General features: G+C 38.1%; 1 protein-coding gene and 1 long non-coding RNA gene across 2 annotated transcripts; both read left to right on the top strand.

The window, feature by feature from the left end:
- The first annotated feature begins 4,363 nt into the window (after nucleotides 1–4,363).
- LOC124880524 (putative E3 ubiquitin-protein ligase ARI6) lies at nucleotides 4,364–8,119 on the top strand. Its single transcript, XM_047385685.1, has 5 exons — nucleotides 4,364–5,187; nucleotides 5,434–5,543; nucleotides 5,652–5,752; nucleotides 6,522–6,665; nucleotides 6,755–8,119. Exons 1-5 carry the CDS (start codon nucleotides 5,084–5,086, stop codon nucleotides 7,208–7,210), a joined length of 915 nt encoding a protein of 304 aa, XP_047241641.1. The 5' UTR covers nucleotides 4,364–5,083; the 3' UTR covers nucleotides 7,211–8,119.
- An 8,721-nt stretch (nucleotides 8,120–16,840) lies between these two features.
- LOC124881074 lies at nucleotides 16,841–21,539 on the top strand. The gene is made up of 3 exons (XR_007041522.1): nucleotides 16,841–17,270; nucleotides 17,370–17,463; nucleotides 17,561–21,539. It is a non-coding gene; the product is annotated as an uncharacterized LOC124881074 (long non-coding RNA).
- Nucleotides 21,540–26,797: the final 5,258 nt, after the last annotated feature.

Here is a 26,797-nt window from a genome sequence, read left to right on the forward strand (position 1 = left end):
GTAATCTATTATTAATCATTTTTTCCATTATTTACAAATATTTGATGTTTAATGCGAATTGGTCTATAATTTTCTGGTTTTGTGTTTATCTTTCCTGGTTTAGCTATTGAATAATATTGCTTCCTTCCAGCTCTGTGGCAAGCTCTCCCTCCTCCCAGACTTTATTGTATAATTCTAATATTTTGTCTTTTGCTTTGTCATAGATGTTCTATCATCGTATAGTAAATTTGATCTTTTCCAGGTGATGTATTTTTTGTTTCCTGGTTACAAAGTTCAATTCTCCTTGTGTAAATGGTTCATTTATTTAATTTATTTGTATCTACATATTTGCATTAATTCTTTATATTTCATCTTTGTGATTTCCCTACTTCTTTCCTCTTCACTAATATTATTTGAACTATGAATTTTACTAAATGTTTAGCTAATATTTCTGCTTTTTCTTTATCTTCCGTTATAGTTATATATCTATTTTTAATATAGGATATCCATATCTTTTCTAATACCTCATCTTTTAATCGTTTTCCAAATTTGATCAATTTTGTTTCTCTCCCTCCGGTATTACAAAAGTTTCTCCAATATTCTCTTTTGCATGTTTAATGATCTTTCTTACCTTTGCCTGCTTTCTTTTGTACTCAATTAAATTCTGATAAATTGGGTTACTTTTTAACATTTTAAATGCTTTATTTCTTAATTTTATTACTTCACTACATTCTTTTGTCCACCATGGCACAATTTTTTTATCGTTCTTTCTTCCTCCTTTTTTTATTGATTCTTCTGCAGCCTGTAATATTTTTTACAGATATTTATATTTAAACTATTTATATCAATTGACTCATCTATTTCTTCCAATTTCTTTTGACTTAAATATTTAAATTTTTCCCAATCAGCCTTATTAAAGTTCATCTTTTATATAATCCTGTATTCCTGTTATTTATTATAATATTCCTGTTATGATTTTAATGGGGTCATGATCACTGCCTACTGTTGTATCGTTGTCAATGTCCCCACTCAACGTTATTAGCTAAACAATTTGATACTATTGTTAAGTCAATCACAGATTCTGTACCTGTTTTTATACATTAATTCTTGTTCCTTTTCCATCATTTATACATACCAAATTTTTTATTTCCATTATTTCTTCAATAACTGTCCATTTTATTATTACATTTCCCCATAATGTGCTGTTAGCATTAAAATCTCCACACCAGATTACGTTTTCCTTCTAAGTATCCCATTAATTCATCCATCAACTCAAATGATAATATTTTACATGGATTATAAAATTTATTATTTTACACTTTCCTTTTATTGTAAATTTCAACTACTATATATTCTAACTCTTTGCCTTTTCCTAATATCTGATATTGTATCCTTCTTTATAAATATTCCACACCTCCTCCACTTCCTTCTATTCTATCCCTTCTGATACTATTGTACCCCTTTAACACAAAATCTAGGTTGGTTTTAACCACGTCTCCTGTATACATATAATTTCGTGGTTTTTCTTCAATTCCATCTATATACCCTTTAAATTCCTGTCATTAGCGATTAAACTTCTTGCATTCCACTGTAATATTATCATATATTTCTATCAGCTGGGGTTCCTCCTTGCCTTCCATCTGTTTCCAACTTTTTATTAATGTTTTCCCAAGTCCTTCTTTAAACCCCTAAGAACTTTTCTGCTCCTCTGACTATTATTTTAATCTTTTCTGTTTTGTGTTTAGCCTGTTCAGTTGCAGGTCAATGACATAAGCTATGCAATAATATCAGTTTTTCCACAGACATTGTAACCATTTCCTCTGATTCTACTTTTCTTTGTTGATAATCTTGAATCCTAATTTGACCTTCATCCTTGATATTTCTTTCTGTACATTTTTGACTGCTTCGGCATAGCTTATGTGTTTAGTCATTTTAAATTTGTTGGATTTCTTTTGCTTTCTTCCTTACCCTCACATCCCCCGAATGTAACTCTATGTGCCCTCCACAATTGCAACATTTTTCCTGCACTTCTTCCCCACAATCTCAATTCTGTGATCTTCTCCACACTTTGGACATCTTTGTTTTCCTTTACAGACAGCTGCTATGTGACCATATCTCTGACATTTAAAACATCTTAGTGGTGGAGGAATGAAAGGCCTCACAGAAAAACTCAGATATCCTATTTTAACATTTGTTGGCAACACTTTTCTTCAAAATCTATAAAATTGACAGGCTTCCTACTCTTTCACCATTTACATTTTTTGTCAGTCTTTGAGATTTTTTTACCTTTGCACCAAACAATGCTTTTTTTAACTTGTCTATATCCTCCTCCAGAGGAATGCCATACATTACCCCCCGAATGATTTTATCTTCTCCTATAATCTTCTCTCTGTCACTGTTTTCTTGCAAATGTTTTCCACTTGTAAAGCCTTTCTTCTTTGTTCTTCATGTTTTACACACCACCAGTATATTTCCATCTCTCAAGACCTTCACCATTTAACATCTCCTATCTTTTTTTAATTTCATCTAGATAGTGAAATAGGACCTCAGGTTCTCTTTTTCTTCTTCATTTTTTATCTTTATATTATTTTACATCTCTCTTCCCTTCGATTTTCCCCTAACTACTCTCTCTTCTTCAGAACTGTTTTCTTCCAACTCTCTTTTATTCCTTTGGCTGTCTAACATTTTTTCCTTCTTCTGCTTACCTCTCCGCGTCCTCTCCCCTCTACTTACTGGCGTCCATTGCATCAAAGTCCATATTATCCTCCTGTGTATCCATCTGAACCATTCACATACCAGTTTATGCCTTTTACTGCCACTTCCAAAAGTAAATAATTTCTACCACTGTGGGGTTCTTAGTAGACCAACGTTTTCAGATCGAAGTTTCGCGCCAAGATCCTGCCTCCAACCAGCCAAGCCGCTGCAGCCCCACTGTGCCGGGCTCTCCTTCTTCTTCTTTTCCTTTCCTCAATCATGGGCGGGCGCAGTGGACTATTCAGCCAATCATGGCCGTTGTTCTGAGCCCAACGCATCACGTCACACGTAGGTCACATTTAGAAAAGCACGATTGGCTGGAATTTCCAGCATTTGTTTCCGAATCCGGACACAGATGCCTTCAAGGTTCACAAAAAAACTCCGACAGATTTTGGCGATAGGCTGATGACGACTGATTACAACCACACATTCACGGAATGGTCAAATTATCGTACATTTGGCCTTTTTTACGAATATTGATCGTACAGAGAGCAAAATTATCGTACAAATACGATAATTATCGTACATCTGGCAACACTGGATCAACCTGCCGAACCGCAGATGTGTTTTTTTTTCTACGTAAGAAATGCAGCATGAGTTTAACCTATTATTATTATTCCATATTATTATTATTATTATTATATAACAAAATCTTACACATTTTGACCACACGCGTACATTTTAGAAGCCTAATTTATAGCCAACACATCAAGCCATACTGAGACACAGGATCTGAATATAAACGTCCAAATTAATTAATTTATTTATAGGTATACATTTGTTACCCTCTTTCAAATACATTTAATCTAAATGTATTGACTGCGCAATGCATTAGGAAGATGCATTCTGGGGCATGTGCCACAGTCTGGTGAGCCTATATGTTCACAGCTACTTTGTGAAATAAAAACATCTTAATGTAATATCTTGTAGCACAATTGAATGAGGCTCCAACACTAAATACAGCCTCCTATTTAGGCTTTTGCCTTTGTAAAAAAATAAACTCCTTTTTGCAGAGACACACAAAATAAATAGCTAACTAAATAAATAAAGGTTTTCAAATGAAAATTACATTTTAAACATTCTTGTCTCTATTTCTAATCATTTTAAGGTCATCCGGTACTTCATTGCAAATTTACTTTCATTTTAAAGTTTACTTTCACTTTATAGTTGGTCTTATGACGGGAACGTGATGCAAAACAGCTGACCAGGAAAATATACAGGGGTGTGTATACTGATGGTTGAATAGTTTATTTTTCCTTTTAAAACGTTTACAAGTCCTCTTGATGAAGAATAAAAACATACGCCAGCTGCTTAATTATTTAGATATTGTGTCCTGCCTAATTTACAATATAACTCTACAAAATAATAGTCACAGACACTCAGTAAGGATATGTTGATAAATGAACCAAAAATAGATTCTATGGGTGTAAAACGTTTTTCAAATGTAGAAACAAAACAACACATCACAAGGAGTCTTAAAGATCTGACATTTATGATGACATTGTAATGCTTTGTTTGTTGTTTGAACGTCTCGTTCAGTGTCAGTGAGTGTTATTATAGTCTTTGCTTGGCTATTAACAGTAGACTCCTCCCTTTTCCTCCAGAGGCGCATATTCTGCACGAATAGGAAAAAACGTGAAAATTTTCTCAAGAGCGTTGCATTAAAAATCTCGTATTATTGTATGAAGTTACTTACAGACATGCCCATGTGTGAAAATGTTAAACTGACTTCACAAAGACAAAATCCCTCATGCAAACTCCAACAAACTTTCGTTGTTTTTCTTTTTAAATAAAATTATTATTTAATCTGCTGACTAGTGTGTTTTTGTGCACCGGTCACTTCTTGTGATCGATCTTCCCGGCGGTTCCTTGGTGTTCAGATCGCTGACCTCTACATTGTTGGAGCTAATCTGGTCTATAGTCCACATTTGGGCTGCATGCGAGCAGCTCGGTTCTGGGTTTGATTCTGAATGTCTGGTTAATGATCTGTTTACATCTAAGCTCAGAAGAGCGCAGGGGAAATTCCAGTTTTTATCATGTTTTCACTTTCATTTTTAATTACTGCAGGATTACATTTTTTTTATTTTATTTTTTTATGATTTAGGCTATTTGAATTAATCGGACAGACAGAAAGATTATATATATATATACGTTCCTCAGCGATCTACAATATTCGATTTGAAACGTGCAAATCTGTCCTAAAATGTTCTCTTTTATGGGATGGACGCAACAAAACGAGTGCAATGTTTCCATTTTCTGTCGAATACAGATATAACTTTTTGCGCTTTATTCTTACAATCTTGAATAAAACAAACAAACAAAAAAAAAAAACTAAACAGACTAGAAAAACATGAAAGGTGCAGGCAGTCCTTGGTCACACTCAGTGGTGACACTGGTTTCACGCGTAACAAAAGGACAGATAACCAACGATCCGTTATTCGCTGCGCTAGACAGGTAAACATGGTTTTATCCAATCACAGAAACGCAGGGGGATAATTTACCTGGTCGTCTTTTGTAAGCTTAGCATTTTAGTCAAGTCCCAAGTGAGTGTAGCTGACTGCGTTCAGATTATATGCGTTAAGGCACAGTTTCGCGTTGGTTTCTGCGTCATTTAGGGAATACAACAAGCGATTATTCTCATACGCAGTCGAAAATGCAGTCGAAAGTTTTAGCTCCACCACTTTCATTTTCTCACTTCAGGTTTTTGCTGCGAATGAAAATGGGCGCAGCTACATCTACACCAAAGGAGAAGTGCTATGATCCCAACGACTCCTCGCTGACATTTGTCGACCGAGAGGATGAATTGGACTGTGAGTAGGCTGCTGCTAGTGGCTTCTTTTAACTAATCTGTGGATTAATGCTGGAAATGGACTTAAAACTCATTTGCTGAGTTACTATTTGTTTGTATTGTCGGCCAGTTTTGTGTGAAGGCTTCACATCACCAAGAACGCAGATGTCCTGTGGTCACGCTGTGACCCCGAGGTCCCTCACTAACTGGTGTCTCAAGCAGCTGGATGAGGTAAGATGCTCCAAACTACAAGAATTAGAGAAATAACCTTTCTCCTATTTAGTATAATATTTACAATCTGCCCAAAGATGTAAGAGGCTCTAAAAAAATGTATCTGGAGAACCAATTCCAGTCTATATATTTTTGTTTTGTTTGTTTTTCTTTTTTCTTTTAGTTTATTTAACAAATTGCTGCTTCTTTTTGAAAGTAGATCTAATTTTATAGCTATTAAGAAACTTTATGTTTACAGAGTATAATATCAAGGCATGTTAATGGAAAGTTGAGTGGAAGGAAAAATGTGGTAGAGCAAGGGGCACAAGCAACAGGGATAAGCACAGTTTTGCTGTTGTTTGTTTAAAATTCTTATTGTTTAAAATTAATTTTGGGTTTTCATTAGCTCTGAGCCTTAATCATAAAAGTTAGCAAAAATAAATAATTGAAATCCCTCTGTGTGCAATGAATCTTTATAATTAGAAGCAGTTCTTTATATATTATATAGTCTGAAAATAACAATATTTTTTATTTCAGTTGCACACATTAGGATCTTTGTTAGTAAAATATATATATATGTATAATCTTTAGTGAGCATGGTGTATATCATCAATTTAAGAAAAATTCTTAGAACATTTAGATACAAACAACTGGTGCATTTGTCAACATGATCTTTAGGAATTTGGTCTGTCTTGGAGCCCTCAGGCCTGTAGGGGGAACATAAACACTTTTCAACCTTTACTTATACCTTAGTCTATTGAGCGGTGTTTCTTCTTCCATTGTTTTAAAGGGGCAAAGCAGGTTTGTGTGTGGTGTGTATGGCTGCAATGCTCGGTGGTCTTACAAGGAAATTCAGAAGATGGCTCTCCTGACTCCTGAAGAAATAAAGCACTTTAAGAAAATGAGGACCATCAATGCTGCTGTTAACAGAAAAGTATGTCTTTTATGCCTTACTTTGAAGTTTTTTAATTAAATTAGTTTAGATTGGTAATTTATTCTAAATCTCCATCTGCCTCCAAAAAGTGTCCTGGATGCAAGTCCTCTGTTGCAAGACAAAATGAGTTTAATCTCTGCGTCAGCTGCAAAGCATGCACAACAAAGACAGAACATCCATATGAGTTCTGCTGGCAGTGTCTGAGGGAATGGAAAGGTCCAAAGCCACGGTTGGACCGCTGTGAGAATGATGGCTGCTGCAACACGGCGCTTCAAACTCTGAAAACCTGCCCGGATATCGTCTTTGACACGGTGAAAGGAATCACTGGATGTCCCTCCATCCGTGGCTGTCCCACCTGCGGGTCACTGCTGGAGCATAAACGAAATCACTGCAAACACCTTGACTGTCCTCAGTGTAAGGTCAAGTTCTGTTTCGTGTGTCTCAAGACTTTTACTGAATGTTCGAAAACAAGTTCAATATCAGCACCGTGCTCCAGTGGTGTTGCTCCCAGACAGACGGTTATCCCTGCGTGGAAAAAGAATTAATGCTTCTTCTTCTGCTCAGAAATGTCGGCATGTTAGAAATATTCAGCGGAACCAATTTAAGTGTAAAAACCAAAACCTAAAATCATTTGTTTGTTCAGAACCATGGACAGCGTACTGCTTTTACACTATGAACTTTTCCACTTTTGTCACATCCAGACCTGCTGGAATGTGTTTTATTTGTTTTGTTGTTTTCTCTTCATAATTTAAGAAATTGCATGGAATTTATTTTAGGGCTTTTAATGTGTACAAAATGTTACATAAACATAATGAATGCCAATGTTTTTCAGAACTAATACATACATTCATTTAATTGATTGTCAACTTAAAACGATTGTTTCAGCTGCAGTTTTAAATTTGTTTTAAATAGAAAATTATCTGCATGTTATTCCCAGCATTCATACGGATGAAAATTGTCCGGTTAGATTTTGCTGAGCTCAAAGGGAAAACTATGTCAACTAGAAGATATTTAGTCCTAGCTCAGCTGCTTTCTCCATTATTCTCCATTCAAATTTCTTATTTCCTATATTTTCCTTTTGTCCACAGGCTTTGAATGCAATCTCTATCTCTATCAAGACCACTCCATCTTGATTGGGGCTCTGTAATGTAGACACAGTAATTTCATAGCAACTGTGATTTTCTCAGTTCTAAGAACATTTATACCATAATTCCCCCCATAAAGCTACTGTTGGGCTTGTTTTAATTGCACTTGTTATTAATCACAGAGCTAAATGATGAAAGAAATTCAGCTTTTTGAAAGCTGTCAGGAGCTGATTGTTATGAACTGCATACTTAATTTACTAAACACCTTGTTACATTCAGCATTTCTCTACATTTATTCTCCTTCTTTTAATCAAGGACTGTAAAGGGTAGTTGTTTAATAAAGCAATAATCCCCAAAATTTAAATTCTATCACTCTTTCAAGCTCCTGGTTGTTTAACTTTAGATTTCCTTTGTGATTTATTTTCATTTTGACAGAAAATTTGAATCTCTATTTATGACACTTTTTTCAGCCTTAGAAACTGCATCCTAATAGTTTGACCTACATTTCTCTCATGTTTCCATCATCTGCAAAAATCAGCAGCTAATCTCATTCTCTATTTTTTTTAGCATAAAGAATATAAAGGGCTTAGTATACTTCCTTGTGGTGCTCCATTTTGTACATATGACCATATGCATTGGCACTGCCATGTCCTCCTTTTAGATGGGTTTCCACATTACCAAATTTTATTTTATATTTCTAAAAAAGTAAATCTGAATAACTCACACAGGAAGGCTCCATAAAAGGTTTTTATTTGCATTTGAATTGAACTTTCAGACCAACTTCTGCACCACTGTCTTTATATTTACTCAAAAGTAAAAAGTTTGTCTACAGGAACTTTTTTTGTGGCAGTATTTAAATATTTATTCCTGCTTTAAGCATAGATGGTTAGCAATTACAGGAAATATATTGAAAAGTAACTACAGCACTTACATTTAAGAAATTTATTTTGCAGCTATATTGACTTCAATCAATAACTAATCAATATTTTAGGCTCTGTCCAAGGCTACATTATCAAAAATATTACTAAATATGCAAAATTCTAGAAGCTTTATAGTCTATTTTTAATACAGCTTTGTCCTTTGTTCCTTCATCAAGCTGAAAACATTATCATGAGACATACTAAATATATAAAATAAATTTAAAATAAATAAATAAAAAGAAAATTAATCATAAAATTACTTGAAATATAAAACAATATTACTACAGAAGTAAATAAAATGGATCCAATGGAAAAAATGAATAAATAAGCAAATATAACCTTACTTTTAAAATGAAAGAAAATTTAACAAGAAAATGAAAATATAAGTAAGTAAATAAAAAAATAAAACATGTAAATAGGCCAATTAATTAAAAACGGATAGTTAAGTGAGCACATTACTAAATAAATAAACACAATAAAGTAAGAGAAAGGTATATAAACATGTTATTGGAACTTTCCTGATACATAATAAGAACAATTAGTGGTGATCTGAAGCTTAGTAAAAAATTCACTTTACTGTAAACTGGCTCTTATGACATAAATGCTAGAAGAAAGCAGCAGTTTTCACCTCATGTGGGAGCAGATCAGGCTCCAATTCATATTATTTCATTCATATCTACAATTTCTCCAGGTCTTCAGACTGATACCAATAATAATGTTGAAAAGTCATGTGGATTTGTTATTATATCTTATTTACAATTAAACATTATACAATAATTATAATTTAACATCTCAAGACGTATACATATTCCTATTGAAGGATTTGTTATTAATTTGTGTAAAACTGCAATTTGCAAAGTGGTGTTACTGTATTGAACGAATAAGAAAATTGATTTGATGCTTTTCAGAAAGAGTAAATTGGATCTAAAGAGAAACCAAAATCATTGAGAGTCATGCAGCTGACAACATGATGGCTTTGCTATGTTATAAATAGTCCTGGACTCCCCCCCTCCCTCCTCTTCCTCCTGCCTCAACATCCCCTCTGAAGAAATGCTGCAGGTGTCTCTGTCTGCTGCCTCTCAGCCTCCGTTCACCTTCCTCACCATCTGGACCTTAGCATGAGATTTGATGTTGTACTCAGACAAGGAAGCAGAGTCATTGTCCAGAGGCTGGTCCTGGACGATCAGCCGGATGTCATTCACAGTCGGTCCTGAGCAAATGAAGCAGAACGAAAGTTTGTTTTGTCGTCCAGGAAATCTATTGGGAAAATCATTTAAATTCTGCTATTGCAGCATTATTTTGCAGGCAGATTATATCAACATATTAAGAAATCCTTTATATGAGTAAAACTCATGCATTTCTCTTTACAATGTGTGTTTCAGTTTGTAAGTATACCTAAAAGTTGCTCCATAACAACATGTTGCACACTTGAACGTGTCTTTAGTAAATTATTACCTGATTTAGGGAACGTGTTCACCGCGTACTGCTTCAGTTGGAGAACGGTCATTTTCTCCACAGGTCCCTTGGTGTTCAGATAGCTGACCTCTCCATTGTTGGAGTAAACGCGGAGCAGGTCTGTTTGGCACATGTTGGCTGTGTTTCAGCTGCTCGATCCTTGGTTTGATGGGAGTTTCCTGAACCTGTTCAGCTTTTAAAAGAAAGGGGTGGACCGTCTTGTTTGTGTGCTGACGGCGCTTTAATACTTTACATCAAAAAGCAAAGTGAAAGCAAAGAGTGCGGGATTTCCTGGAGTCACATTACCATATTTGAATCTTGCATCTTTAATGCCTCTTCTACAGAGGATTTTGTTTATTCTAGCCAAGAAAAATTATTATGAAATAGATTTTCATCATGTTTACTTTAAGCTTATAATGTTAAAATCCCGTCCATCTTGTCAGAACATTTAGATCAACAAAAGAGCAACAGTTTTCAGAACAAGCAGGGCCAGCAGAAAGCACTAAAGGGGCAGATGCTCAAATAAAGAAAAGGACAAAAATGACCAGATTCTTGAATGAAATATTAGCAAGAATCTCACGCAGCTTTTACAGTTCAGTTCACTTTGTACTACAAAACAGTAAACATCGAATCAGTTAAATAAAATCTAGGGAAAACCCTATTATAGAACACAGAACCAGGCATATGGGGATGTCTATGATATAGTCTGGGGCTATAAGGGGTTCTGGGAACCCATTCTCTAGAGAGGAAACACAGAGATGTCTATTAAGTAATCAGGATTAAGTCTGGTACTCTGGGAGTCCAAGTGACAAATAGTTGGGAATTATAAGAATCAGAATCAGCTTTATTCTCAAGTTGGTACAGACAAACAAGGAATAAGAGTTTGCTCCCACTTTGCTCTCAATAGTAAAGATTATTTTTTTATGTACATATATAAAAAATTTACTTTATAATGTAATATAAAGTGAGATCTGTCCAACTATGCATGGTGTTGTTCTGGACAATCAAGTGTTCATCAGAGATACAGCCTGGGGGAAGAAACTGTCTATGTGGCGGATGGTTTTAGCAGACAGCGCTCTGTAGCGCCGACCTGAAAGTAAAAGTCTAAACAGTTTGTGTGTGGGGTCTGCAGAGATTTTAGCTGCCTTTTTCCTGATCTTAGACCTGTATCTGTCCTGGTTAGAGGGAAGGTCAGCCCTGATGATTCTCTCTGCAGACCTGACTGTTCATCGCAGTCTGGACCTGTCCTGTTTTGTAGATTAGCCAAACCACACTAAGATGGACGAAGACAGGACAGACTGAATAATAGCAGTGTAGAAGATGATCAGCAGCTCCTGTGCAAGGTTAGAGTTCTTAAGTTGCCTCAGGAAGTACAGTCTCTGTTGGACCTTCTTCCGAACATTGTCTATGCGTGAGGACCATCTCATATTTCGAGAAATGGTGGTTCCTAGGAACCGGAAGAGGTCCACAGCAGATACAGTGTTGTTGAGTATAGTGAGGGGGGTATGTGGGGGTGGTGTTCTCCAAAAGTCCACCGTCATCTCCACAGTCTTGAGTGGGTTAAGTTCCAGGTGGCTCTGACCAAACCAGTGTACCAGCTGATCCACCTCCTGTCTATAGGCAGACTCATCACTGTCCTGGATCAGTCCAATGACAAAGATGTAATCTGCAAACTTCCGAAGTTTCACAGACGGGTCCGCTGAGGTGCAGTCATTTGTGTAGAGGGAGAAGAGGAGTGGGGACAGAACACACCCCTCACCTGTGTTCCACTCATCTTGGCGTGCATCCCTGGGTGGTCGAGGTGTTGCAGGATGAAGTGTAGTCCCAGGTTTACTGTATCATCTGACGACCTGTTTGCCCGGTAGGCAAACTGCAGGGGGTCCAGCTGGGGACCTGGGATGTCCTTCTGGGACTCCAACACAAGTCGCTCAAAGGTTTTCATGACCACAGACTTCAGGGTGACAGGCCTGTAGTCATTTAATCCTGTGATGGTTGGTTTCTTGGGTACTGTGATGATGGTGGAGCGGTTGAAGCAGGAGGGAACCTCACACAGCTTCAGTGACTTGTTGAAGATCTCAGTGAAGATGGGGTCCAGTTGGTCGGCGCAGGCTCTCAGGCATGATGGGGAGACATTATCAGGTCTTGAGGCCCTTTTTGTTATTAGGCTCTGAAAGAGCCTATTTACATCATCCTCTGAGATCCTAAAAGGTAGGGGGTCTGAAGGTAGAGGAGTGGTTGGTGAATGGCAAGAGTTTATGTCTGAATGGGATGTGGAGGAGTTGGGTTGAGGTGTGAACTGCTGCTTTTCATACCTGCAGTAGAACAGATTCAACTGATTTGCCAGGTGAGGATTCTGCTCAGGGTTGGAGGAATGGCTCCTATAGTCAGGTTTTTCAAACCTTTGCAAACAGCAGAAGCATTTCCATCTGAGAAGCTTTTCTTTAGCTTCTCACTGTATCTTTTCTTCGCTGCTTTGATCTCCTTGGTCAGTTTGTTCCTGGCCTGCTTCTACAGGGCCCGGTCCCCACTGCTCTGAGCCTCTTGCTCATCCCTGCACAGCTGCCTTCAGATGAGAACTGAACCAAGGTTTATTGTTATTGTATGTGCAGAAGGTCTTGGTCTGCACACACATGTCCTCACAGAAATGGATGTATAATGTCACCACCTCAGTAAGTTGGTTTCTGAAACTTCAGTGGCTGAAGTTTTAGAAACAGTCCAACCTGTGCCGTCACAGCAGGCCTGTAACATCTGCTTTGACTCATCAGTCATTTTCTTAACAGCCCGAACCACAGGTTTGGGAGTTTTGAATTTCTGCCTGCAGGTTGGGATGAGATGGACCAGAGAGTGGTCAGAAAGTCCCAAAGCAGCCCTGGAGACAGCATGATATGCATCTGGTCCAGAGTGTTTTTGTCCCTGGTGGGACACTTAATCTGCTGTCTGTATTTGGGAAGTTCTCTGGAGTGGTTTGCACTGTTAAAATCCCCTAGAAGAATGACGAGAGGGTCTGGATGTTTTTTCTCCACATCTGTTATCAGCCAGTTGCCAGTTGTTTTTCAGCATCTGGAGTGGAGCCTTGAGGTGGTTTGCGAGCACCAACCAGAACAAACGAGGAGAACTCCCTTGGTGAATAAAACGGTTTACACTTTATGAGAAGTTACTCCAGGTCAGGACTTCATGTCTTCTTCAACACTTTGATGTCCCTGCACCAATTTTCGTTTATATTAAAGCAGATTCAACGTCCTTGCTTTTTCCAGCAGTGCGTTCCGCTATGAACAGCTGAAAGCCCGGTGTCAGAAGTACATAGTTCAGGTGTTCTCACTCAGCCAGGATTTGGTAAAGCTGAGGGCGGCAGATCCGCAGAGGTCTGAGATGATGAGAAGCCGTTTGTCCTTGTTGGCCAGGGAATGGACATTTGCCAGGTGGATTGAAGGCAAGGGTGTGCGTAGGACCCGGGAAAGTCAAGCTTTTATCTATATTCAGCCTATAGGTGAGGGTTCTGGGAACCCGTAAAGATGTTTGCATATCTTTTTATATTTTTGACATATATACCCGTGTTTGTATATGTCTGTATATCTACGGATATGTGCATGTATGTGCGTACATGTGAAGGCACGTGTGTAAGTGTTAATTGTCAATTTTGTGTATCTCTGGGTAAGTGAAGCTTTGTTGCCTATTAATTTTGGGACAAAGTCAAATCATTGACAAGTTGGAAGAAGCTGTGAAGTTAAGTTATGCAGGAACACTGAGAATGTGATTAATTTGGAGAAATTGTTGAAGTTTAAATCTGAACCCTATACTGGTCCTTCTCAAAATATTAGCATATTGTGATGAAGTTAATTATTTTCCATAATGTTATGATGAAAATTTAACATTCATATATTTTAGATTCATTGCACACTAACTGAAATATTTCAGGTCTTTTATTGTCTTAATACGGATGATTTTGGCATACAGCTCATGAAAACCCAAAATTCCTATCTCACAAAATTAGAATATCATTAAAAGGGTCTCTAAACGAGCTATGAACCTAATCATCTGAATCAACGAGTTAACTCTAAACAGCTGCAAAAGATTCCTGAGGCCTTTAAAACTCCCAGCCTGGTTCATCACTCAAAACCCCAATCATGGGTAAGACTGCCAACCTGACTGCTGTCCAGAAGGCCACTATTGACACCCTCAAGCAAGAGGGTAAGACACAGAAAGACATTTCTGAACGAATAGGCTGTTCCCAGAGTGCTGTATCAAGGCACCTCAGTGGGAAGTCTGTGGGAAGGAAAAAGTGTGGCAGAAAACGCTGCACAACGAGAAGAGGTGACCGGACCCTGAGGAAGATTTTGGAGAAGGGCCGATACCAGACCTTGGGGGACCTGCGGAAGCAGTGGACTGAGTCTGGAGTAGAAACATCCAGAGCCACCGTGCACAGGCGTGTGCAGGAAATGGGCTACAGGTGCCGCATTCCCCAGGTCAAGCCACTTTTGAACCAGAAACAGCGGCAGAAGCGCCTGACCTGGGCTACAGAGAAGCAGCACTGGACTGTTGCTCAGTGGTCCAAAGTACTTTTTTCGGATGAAAGCAAATTCTGCATGTCATTCGGAAATCAAGGTGCCAGAGTCTGGAGGAAGACTGGGGAGAAGGAAATGCCAAAATGCCAGAAGTCCAGTGTCAAGTACCCACAGTCAGTGATGGTCTGGGTTGCCGTGTCAGCTGCTGGTGTTGGTCCACTGTGTTTTATCAAGGGCAGGGTCAATGCAGCTAGCTATCAGGAGATTTTGGAGCACTTCATGCTTGCATCTGCTGACAAACTTTATGGAGATGAAGATTTCATTTTTCAGCACGACCTGGCACCTGCTCACAGTGCCAAAACCACTGGTAAATGGTTTACTGACCATGGTATCACTGTGCTCAATTGGCCTGCCAACTCTCCTGACCTGAACCCCATAGAGAATCTGTGGGATATTGTGAAGAGAACGTTGAGAGACTCAAGACCCAACACTCTGGATGAGCTAAAGGCCGCTATTGAAGCATCCCGGGCCTCCATAAGACCTCAGCAGTGCCACAGGCTGATTGCCTCCATGCCACGCCGCATTGAAGCAGTCATTTCTGCAAAAGGATTCCCGACCAAGTATTGAGTGCATAACTGTACATGATTATTTGAAGGTTGACGTTTTTGTGCAATGAATCTAAAATATATGAATGTTAAATTTTCATCATGACATTATGGAAAATAATGAAGTTTATCACAATATGGTAATATTTTGAGAAGGACCTGTATTTGCCAGAGCCAGAAGAGCATTACCACAGCCAGAAGAAGAGGAGGCCGGAGCAAAGTTCTTGCACATATATGCACACATATGCCAGTAGTGTGGGAGCAATCCAGCTGCACTTCGCTGTCGCGATTGTCTGCCTCGCCCCTTCTTTTGCGACAAATGTGATGTGATGATGCACAGCAGATATGTCCTTCACAACAGAGAGACCATGACAGCTGGATTCTTCCAGCCATTGCCTCCAGCAACATACGTTTTAAATAAAACTCTTTGCCATGATGGTAAGTTTAACTAAGCTCAATATTTTTGAAAACTCCTCCTTTTTTTTCCAACTGTTAACTTTCTACTTTGTTGTTAATGCGCTGGTTTATGGTTCAGCTGTTTCTACATAGCTTTGTCAAAGCGTTTTGATACAGTTTTGGTGAATGCATATGTTAAATAATTGTTAACTTCTTTAGCACGACTTGTACTTGTGGAGACCCCACTTAGAATCTGTGATTGTCCATCAGAGTGTTTGAGGATGAAACCAGAGAAGGCTGTTGCCATGGTCACAATCAATGGTAAGAATAAAAAAAATCTTCTGACTCAAAACCAAAATAAAACTAAATAAATAAATATTTACAATGTGTGTTGCATAACACAGACAATTGTAATATAATGGAGACCTAACTCTAAAATTATAAGCTTTTAAAGTGGAAATTTTGTTGTTTTAGGTCGTTATGATCTAAGAATGCCGGAGCTGTTGTGTGAGGCGTGTGACGCTACTTGGACTTCTGGAGTCCATGACCTAAATTTAAGTGATTACTGGCCCGCCACCCTTCACTTTTCCACTCTTTATGGAACTGATGTCTTCTTCACATTTGAAGAAATGAACATGGCGGCACCAGGTCTCTCCTGCCAAGCATCTCTAAAAATGCTGGATCAACGAATTGTCCACTTTAGCCGTGTGAGTACTTTGGTGTGTGTGCATATATATATATTTATTTATATGTATATATATATATATATATATATATATATGTGTATATATATATATATATATACACATATATATATATATATATATATATATATATATATATATATATATATATATATATATACACATATATATATATATATATATATATATATATATATATGTGTATATATATATATATATATACACATATATATATATATATCAGAATCAGAATCAGAATCAGAAAAGCTTTATTGCCAAGTACGTTTTTGGACATACAAGGAATTTGTTTTGGCGTAGTCGGTGCAATACAATACAATATATATATTTATATGTATATATATATATATATATATATATATATGTATATATATATATATATATATATATATATATAGATATCTAGATATATATATATATCTAGATATATATATATATATATATATAGATATCTAGATATCTATATATATATCCTAGAAGGGCTGTCAAACTTAATCCTTGAGGCAACTTTACATGTCCCTGGTTTAACACATCTGACTCAAATGACTGAGGTACCACCTCAGCATCCAGTCAGATCCTACAGAGTCCTGCTAATGGCCAAATTATGTGAATGAGGCGTATTGTGCCAAAGACACACCTAAAGCTTGCAGGACACCTAAGCTTGAGGCCTGAATTTTGACACTAATGTCCTACAATATAACTTGTGTTTTTGTTTTTTGCTTATCTTTCATTTTAAAACAGACTGGGAAGATCTCTGCAGACAGCTTCCAGAAAAGTTTTTTTGAGTGGGGAGCCGTAAGATATGACATAGATAAAATGTTAAGGAAGGATCCCTTCACGTGCCAAGCGTGTACCCCAGATATGCTTGCAGTTTCGGTGGATGGAAACCGCAAACATTGCCGTTTTAAGAATGCAGCAAGGTATGGCAAAATATGTACAATATACCAATTCTTTGCATAGGTGACTATTGTTCACTGCCTTTGGACAATAACAGGTTTTTTTATTGCTCGTCTTTTCAGATCCGAAGAACAGGCTATATTTGAGGACATCTTTATAGCCAGGGATGAAGACGTGGGAAGATTTGTGGACTATGTACACAAAACAACCAGACATGTAAGATTGCATATTATAACTGTATAACTACAGTAACCTTTAGGCCTGTAATTATGACATTTCTGACCACTGTCACTGGGAATTTTGTGCATTTTAGGTTTCTGGAAGAAGTGTTTGTGGTGGTGAGTGGTCAGCAGCCAGAGAGACTTCCCACAGATCCAGCAGTAAGCTGGATGAGGAGGGATTGGAGCTTGCGGTGTGTAGACATGGAGTGCTACTTAGTGCTCTAAATATGTACAGGGGTGAAATATTTGCCTATCCTTTGTACATGCAAAAAAAGCTGGCCAATAGACATATCACTTTTTTTGTACGGATGTGACCTGCAGGAAAATAAGAAACTCATAAAAATGCATTTTTATGAGATGCAGACATGTTTGACAATCTATATTTAGGCTCTGGGTTGCATGCAAAGCACCTGCTAGAACATCTCCATACAGGCTAAGAAAGTATCTTACAGCATGTTTTACACCAGATCCATATCCCCACTGCAGCATGACAGAAAAATCAGTCAAAAAGGCACCGCTGCAGCTGCATGGTACTACTTAGCTCTGATTTCATGCAGCTGTTCTGCTGCATTCAGGGACATTAAGTATTTTATAATTATGGGCGTTACTTTACTTTTAGGATGTAGACCCCATCTTTAATGATGACTGGAATTATTAGAGATTGGTATTTGAATACCAATCAAGGCCATAAATAATAACCCTAATCTTTCATCTTGAAAGATTGAACCTAATCATAATGAACCTAATCTTTCATCTTCCGCATGTTGTTAGAAATGAACTGAATATGGCATGGATTATAGCAATTTATTATTTTCTTAGATGTTCTGAAGAAAGGAAATATTAAATAGGTATACACAAAATGTATGAAGTTTCAGAGCTTTTCAGTTTTAGTATAGCAACTCAGATACGTGTAAATTAATGAGCTTCTAAATTAATACAAGATGGTATAATGTACATTTAAGACCATCTTTATTTTTTCAACCTTTATTTCACCAGGTGGGACGATTGAAAACTACTTATTTACAATGCCGACCATCTACAGTGTCTTCCATTTTATCTTGTTGCAAATACAAACTTCGTTGTATTTTATTGGGATTTTATGTGGCAGACAAACACAAAGTTGTGCCTAACTATGATGCTTTAAGCATATTTTTGTGTGGCATACCTTTGTATTCAGCAGCCCTGAGTTGGTATTTTGCAGAACCAACTTTCTTTTCAATTACAACTGCAAGTCTATGGAGCTGTATCTATTCTACCAGCTTTGCATATCTAGCTTGCTCAGATAGGATGTAGAGCATCTGTGAACATCACTTTTTATTCTGATTGTCCTGGATTTAGTTCCATCCATTTTCCCGTCAACTCTGACCAGCTTTCCTGTCCCTACTGAAGCAAACTATCCTCACAGCATTATGCTGCTGCCATGTTTCACCATGGTGATGGTGAGTTCAGGGTGATTTGCAGTATTTTGACTTTCTGCCAAAAGGTGTTTTTCATGTAAGCCAGCAAGTTCAAGTTTGGTCTCACCTGTACACAGTACCTCCTTTCACATGTTTGCTGTGGCCCCTACATGTTTTTTGTCAAACTGCAAACTATTTCAGATAAAAAGATAGCTTACAATATTCTGCAAATACCAACTAAATATAAATTTGAACCATGTTTTGAGTTATTTTTTTCAGGTTTTAGAACAATGAAGTGTGACAAGGAAAACATTTCCTAAATGAAACGTCTCATGCAGATGTAAGAAAATAAAAAGCCCAGTTTCAGCTTACAACAAAAACACAACTGATTGAACTGAAATAGCCCTATGCGTTGTATAATGAGTGTCGTTCTGCTGGGAAATTCAATGTAGCTGCTGCAAGAACACATGGAATACCTGAACACTTACTCTTAAAGGAATGACTCTCAAACTGTTTCTATCTTTTAGCACATTTAATCTGAATTAGGCAAAGGAATGATTATAGAGATCAGCGCTGAGGCTCCCGTCTCGGCCCGTTGCCGTCTGTGAAAGTATGATGAAGAGCCCCGAAAGAAGGTCACATGTAGTTTTATATCTGGCACTCCAATGTAATGGATGTACACTCCCTCAGAGTTTATCAGTAGACTATGTGTCTACCTGATAGGTTGTGTAGTAGTGGGTGTCCATCCTTTATTCTAAGTGTCGCTGCAGCATTCTAATCAAACCCAGTTCCAGCCTTCTCCACCATCAAAAACCCAGTCCACTAAGCCTCAGGTCATTCATAACGAACCTTGGGCCATTTGTCCTTGTAATGTGTTAATGAGCTTCCTTATCCTACTCTAACAAAAGGGAAACATTAGAACTTAAGCTTTATAATATAGTATAAGTGTGAGAAACAGCTATGAGTCATATTAATAAAGGTTATCCTTACAAAAAAAAATGCAACTAGATATAGCGGCTGTCTTAGCATTGAAACAACAGACTGCATTCTTAATTCAATTCAATTCAATTCAAAAATACTTTATTAATCCCAAAGGGATATTAAATGTTGTTGTAGCTCATTATGAAGGTTTCTTCAAAGAGCCGTTGTAGATGCTTTGGGCAGGAAGGATCTCCTGTAGCGCTCCGGAGATAAATAACACTGAGCGTCAGACAGTTTAAAATGTTTTTACCTTTCAAGCAGGCGGTCCATGGCCAGGACTGCTTCTCCAGACCTAAAAACTCAAATTCCAATTAGTTTCATATCAGAAACCAATTTAAATTAAATTTATCCTGCCACATATACCCTACTTTTTACATAACATGAAACAGACATTCATTTAACAAAAACAGACAGACAAAATGGACAAACATTGGCCACATAAAAAGTTCGATTACCCTGTAAATACAGCATTTTTAGAGTGGAACCACTTTGTGTTACTTAATGGTTAAAAATGATTTCTTACCCTTTTCTGGTGACGTGACAATTATTTCCGGGACCCAAACAAGCTCCATCAAACTGTTGTCTTAACTTGTTAAAGCATCTTTGTGGTTGAAACTTGCTAATGGTAAATGGACTGAACTTATATAGCGCTTTTCCAGTCATACAGACCACTCAAAGCACTTTACACTAGAGCCACATTCATCCAATTGCACTCACTAACGCTCACACATTCATACACCAATACGCAGATCGGTAGGCAACTTGAGGTTAAGTGCCCTGCCCAGGGGCACATAGACATATCACATAGACATATGGCAGGAGGAAGCTAGAATCGAACCCACAACCTTCTGATTGCAAGACAACTACGCTTCCTACTGAGGCACAGTCGCTAATATGTTTCCCCTCCCTGTTTCCTGGCATTGCTCCTACAGAACAAGCAGGGAGCTCGTTAGTGACGTCTCAGTCATTCTCTCACTTCACACACGCTCACACACTCTGGCCAACCAGGCGGTACAGCACCGTTTCCTGGTCCAAATTAAGTTGTTATCTCTCAGACACCAAAGCTTATTCACAGTAGAGTTTATTCAGTGAGCTAGGGTCTGTTGGCTTAGCATGTAGCAGTCAAAGTCCGTCAGTCTAATGTGTCCCCCGTCACTTCCGTCTGCTCACTTCCGACTCACACACATCCACATTAGCCAGTTGATGTTACACTTTTATCTTTATACAGCTGTTTAGTCAAAAAGGAGCCAGTGGCTTTTAAATTTTTCTTATGGAAAAATGAGAGAGCTTTTGAAACTCAAGATCCCCTCTCGGTGGTGGCTTTCGTGCTCTTTACGAGAGCAAACAGGAACCATCGAAACCTAAACCGAGGATGCGCATTTATCTCTGCGTGTTTTACTCACAAGGAAGTAAGCGGCTTTAAGGGCTTTTAAGAAGTCCAAGGAGCTATCGAAACCTAATACTTCCCCTCGGTAGTAGAGACGCTGTCTCTACAAACCGAGTGAAGCGGTTTTCCCTGCCTGAGAGAAGGACAACAGGAGCCGCATCATCATGGTTACGGCAACGTGCAGGTTGGCCGGCCGACAGAACAGCCGCCACTCCCCACAGCTAAGGAGGTTAGCTGTAGCTAACCGTTTAAAGACTGTGGACGTTTCTTCAAACTTTTCTGCCTTGGACAACGTTCCTCACCACAGTTCATGAGGTTAAGTGTTTGGGCAGAATAACATAGAAGTGATTTAGATTGAAATGATCTAAACGTTTTTCATTCAGTTTGGTTTTGTTTGTGTTGAACTCAGTTATCTTGGTGCTAGCAGAATATCTGCAGCACACGTGCTCAGGTTTTGTTCTTTGTTTGTGTGTTTTTATAGTTAAGACAAACTTTATTTAAAGGGTGATTTTAAACACAGAAGATCGGCCATAACGCGCCGTCTGCGCTTATGCATTTTAACCCTTTTATTGATGGTATTTTTAAAGGTGTGTGTTTGATTCTGGTGCTAAGCTATTAGCCTCCTTTGTTAGCTTCAACTGCTAACAGCTAAGGACATGTGCTTGCTGCTAAATAATATTTACCCAGAAAGGTTTAGTTTTCAATCCAGTAAATAATGTGTCCCTAACCTCATTTTACTAAATTTGATAACTAAGTAAACACCATTAAACCTAATTTCTCCAGAAAGATTTGGCTCTTTTCCAAAATATTTCCTTAAATATTTTACCATTCCCTTAATAATATTTCTTTAAATATTATTTTAATAAATAAAGGCAGCTAATTAGACAACGTTGAGAAATGGTCATCCAGAAGGTTGGTTTTATTCAGCAGATCATTCTTTAAAACATTATTTTATTAAAATAATATTTTATCTGATCTTGCATTGTGAAGGGTTCTCTAAACGTTTGCTGATTATTGCCTAAGTTGGTTCCAAGACTAACTTAACTTTACTTCCAGATTCTTCAAGATAATCCTTGGTTCTCAAACATAAACATTGCATGGTAATGTTGCATCACTCTTTTTGTCATAATTTCCAATCACCTTTAATCAACTTGTTTATATTGTAAATAGTTCATGAGTCTTCCTTATTCTTTAATTCTGCTTGGTAGTTTAGTTGAATTGTTTTAGCATAGTAAAGAGTTTGTTGATTGAAATATGTTTGACTTTGAGTTGACTTATTTTTGTTAATAAATTCTTGTATTTTAAGAAATTGTATGAATTCATTCCATGTGTGTGCAGAGTTTATGCTGTTCAATAATGTCAGAGCTCGTCTCACACCTTTCTATTTTGTCCTAATACCATCATCTTACTGGGCTGGTATTCACAGGACAACCCTTAACAGACCGAAATATTATTTGATAAAATATTAATATTAAATATTAAATAATATTCTCACATTCATAATCCTAACACATATTTTAAATTAGACACGCCCATAATTACAGAGATAGTTAAGTTGAAAAACATTTCAGAATTGACTCAATGTGAGGTTCCATTTTTTTACTTTTTTGTGTAATTAAGCAGTTTTCAATTAAAAATATGTGTTATCACAATAGCTTAATAAAATATTTGCCAAACTGACTCAGAATTACATATTGACGTAATTAAAGTGCAAAATTACAATTTACAGTGTGGGAGAAACCCAGAGCATCTGATGAAAACCCTCTTCTGTCAAGTTAGTTGCGTTTTTTGGCATTATTTTAATTTGATGAAGCATCTGACTTTCTGAAAAGTTCTTGATAAGTAAAATTTAATGGATTTAGAGCACAGCTGAGTGGTAAAAACTACATTTCCGGACATGAAGTCAGGAAAATGTCTGCATTTCATTGCCAGCATTATGTAATTCCTCTAAGGTCAATTTACTTACAAATATTTTCCATCATCTAGTTATCATCTGGAATATAGTTTACGAAGTATGTCAAGGGACCAAGTGAATGGGTTTCAGGTGTTGGTAAGCAGTGGTTGTCTAAGACGGCTTCATGTGAATCATCTTCTCTGGATCTGAAGAGACCTTCTGGAGACTCGGTGGGTGGACTGCTTGATCCTGGGTGCAGTTTCATACTTGGTGGACTTTATTTTTTGATTTGCTAAATTTGGTAAGCATTGGACCTTGGACTTGGCAGGATTTTTTAATATTTGAAGCTCCTTCTCTGTCATTCTCAACTTTTTCTCCAATGCTTTCTTTTCTTCTTCTAATGTTTTGCATTTTTGTAAAGCTTCGTAGGCTTTTGCGCTATTTTGATACAGCATATTCTTCTCTTTTGACGCCATGTTCTTGATCTTCTCCTTCTCTCTGTTTTGACTAGTGATGGTCTTGTTAAATGAATGCTTGAGCCTGTTAATGTAGCGATGAAACACTTCAAACTGGCTGTCAACCTCGGTCATTTTGGTATTGTCCAAGTGTTTCAACTTCAGCTGAATGAAATAGTGTAAAAACTTCTTGGGACAGTCAAAAACATCGACACAGTTCTGAATGTCACACTGCATAGAGATGATCTTATTCTCCAGCTGTTTGATTTTAAGCTTGCATTTGTCCATCTCTGGGTTTCCGTTTTTGTATCTGGCCTCCAGGAAGTCATATTTCTTCTTAAGAAGTCTGTTCTCAAGTGTTTTTGATTTAATTGTCCTGATAAGTTCTTTGTGCTTTTCTCTTTCTTTCTCCAGCTCTGCCACCAGGTTTTTTTTCACTTCATCTCTTTCATGCAGATTGACTTTCAGAATACATGTCTTGCCCTTTTCGTTCGATAGGTCGTTTAAAAGTTTATTTCTCTCTGATTTTTGGCTAAAGCTTTCCTGGTGTAAGCCTTTTATAATTCTCTCAAGCTCATTGATTTTCGTTTCCAGTTTAGTGACAACTTTATTTTTGCCTACTTCATTTCTGCGCATTTCCATAATGTGACACTTTTGACTTTCAATAATGGCTTTAAGATTTTCATTGTCTCTATTGTGGTGAAAGTTGTTCTCCATCGTTTTCTTCTTCTGCTGTTGTAATAACTCCTCCAAGCCTGCCACCTTTGTCTTCAGTTTCTCCTGTTTTTCCTTAAATTTACAAAGTTCAGCTTCCAGTTTCTGGATAGCTTGTTCAGATTTCATCTTCTCAAGCTTTGCTGCTTGTGTTTGGGATTTTTCAGATTCTAAATACATCGTCTGCTTTTTTAGGTTATTTTTTGCTTCCACAATCTCTGCTTTCATCTGGGTCGAAGCTGATTCAAACTCATGTGTTTTGTCCAGAATTGTTTGCTGATGTTGTTTGATTTTGTTTTCTAATGCTGAAATATATTCTTCTTTGTTCACCGTATTCTTCCTGAATTCTTCAAATCTCTTGTTTTCGATATTGTTTAGGTTTGACAGTGTCTCAATTTGGCTGAGATGCTTACGCAACTCTTCAGCAATCTCAGCTTCTCTGGCTGTGTACTTTTCCTGAAACTCCCTTTTTAAGGCCTCATTTTTGCTCAGAGATGCTTCATATTTCATTCGAAGCTGTGAATTTTCTCTAATAAGTCCGTCACTTTTAAGATTGAGTGATATAATTTCATTTTTCCAGAACACCTCGTCTTCTGTGTACTGTTTTTTCCACTCATTTGTCCAAAATTCCTGACACTTCATCATTCTGCGTTTTAAAACATTTTCCATGTTTTTCACGTTTTCTGTCTGCTCCATCTGTTTACCGTTTTCTGTCATTTTTAGATAATTCAAGAGAAATGATGTGCTCTGACTGCCTGTTGGTTGTGGCTAGAAGTTTAGATTAAGCTATGGTCACAACTATGGTCACAGTGATGACCTGTGATGTTCCATCCGTTGCTGTTCTAATTATGTCACTGATGTCACATGACCTGCTGTGTTCCACCCCCACAGCTGACAGTTGAAATTTGAAAATAAACAACATGAAGAGAAATATTTGTTCTGAATTCAATGTTTCTGTATATTTCTGATTTTGGCTGACAGTAACTACATCTGAACAGATGAATGCTGGGGGTGGAAATGTGAATGTACAATATAATCTAGTTTAAAGAAGGCTAAAAACCAAACACAAGAATAATCAGAACTGCAGCTATCATTAATATACATATGTATATATATACACTGCTAAAAAAAAAATATATATATATATACACTTAAACAACACAACATAACTCCAAGAAAATCAAACTTCTGTGAAATCAAACTGTCCACTTAGGAAGCAACACTGATTGACAATCAGTTTAACATGATGTTGTTCAAATGGAATAGATAACAGGGGGAATCTGAGTGGTTCTGCAGGTGGGGACCACAGACCACTTCTCAGTACCTATGCTTTCTGGCTGATGTTTTGGTCACATTTGAATGTTGGTGGTGCTTTCACACTCGTGGTAGCATGAGACGGACTCTACAACCCACACAAGTGGTTCAGGTAGTGCAGCTCATCCAGGATGGCACATCAATGCGAGCTGTGGCAAGAAGGTTTGCTGTGTCTGTCAGCGTAGTGTCCAGAGCCTGGAGGTGCTACCAGGAGACAGGCCAGTATACAAGGAGATGTGGAGGAGGCCATAGGAGGGCAACAACCCAGCAGCAGGACCGCTACCTCCGCCTTTGTGCAAGGAGGAAAAGAAGGAGCACTGCCAGAGCCCTGCAAAATGACCTCCAGCAGGCCACAAATGTGCATGTGTCTGCACAAACGGTTAGAAACCGACTCCATGAGGATGGTATGAGGGCCCGACGTCCACAAATGGGGGTTGTGCTCAGCCCAACACCGTGCAGGACGCTTGGCATTTGCCAGAGAACACCTCGATTGGCAAATTCACCACTGGCACCCTGTGCTCTTCACAGATGAAAGCAGGTTCACACTGAGCACATGTGACAGACGTGACGAGTCTGGAGACACCGTGGAGAGCGATCTGCTGCCTGCAACATCCTTCAGCATGACCGGTTTGGCAGTGGGTCAGCAATGATGTGGGGCAGCATTTCTTTGGAGGCCCGCATGACCCTCCATGTGCTCGCCAGAGGTAGCCTGACTGCCATTAGGTACCGAGATGAAACCCTCAGACCCCTTGTGAGACCATATGCTGGTGCGGTTGGCCCTGGGTTCCTCCTAATGCAGGACAATGCTAGACCTCATGTGGCTGGAGTGTGCCAGTTCCTGCAAGATGAAGACAATGAAGCAATGGACTGGCCCGCCCGTTCCCCAGACCTGAATCTGACTGAGCACATCTGGGACATCATGTCTCGCTCCATCCACCAATGTCACGTTGTACCACAGACTGTCCAGGAGTTGGTGGATGCTTTAGTCCAGGTCTGGGAGGAGATCCCTCAGGAGACTATCCGCCTTCTCATCAGGAGCATGCCCAGGCGTCGTAGGGAGGTCATACAGGCACGTGGAGGCCACACACAATACTGAGCCTCATTTTGACTTGTTTTAAGGTCATTACATCAAAGTTGGATCAGCCTGTAGTGTGTTTTTCCACTTTAATTTTGTGTGTGACTCCAAA

The sequence above is a fragment of the Girardinichthys multiradiatus genome, chromosome 14 (genome assembly GCF_021462225.1).
Source record: "Girardinichthys multiradiatus isolate DD_20200921_A chromosome 14, DD_fGirMul_XY1, whole genome shotgun sequence".
Classification (NCBI taxonomy): Eukaryota; Metazoa; Chordata; class Actinopteri; order Cyprinodontiformes; family Goodeidae; genus Girardinichthys; species Girardinichthys multiradiatus.

Bases quoted from the DNA above. Each gene is read 5' to 3' on its own strand.
- LOC124880524 (XM_047385685.1), top strand. From the start codon at position 5,084: ATGAAAGGTGCAGGCAGTCCTTGGTCACACTCAGTGGTGACACTGGTT. The intron at 5,188-5,433 runs GTAAACATGGTT...TTCTCACTTCAG, and splicing joins TTATTCGCTGCGCTAGACAG to GTTTTTGCTGCGAATGAAAA. The intron at 6,666-6,754 runs GTATGTCTTTTA...GCCTCCAAAAAG, and splicing joins ATGCTGCTGTTAACAGAAAA to TGTCCTGGATGCAAGTCCTC.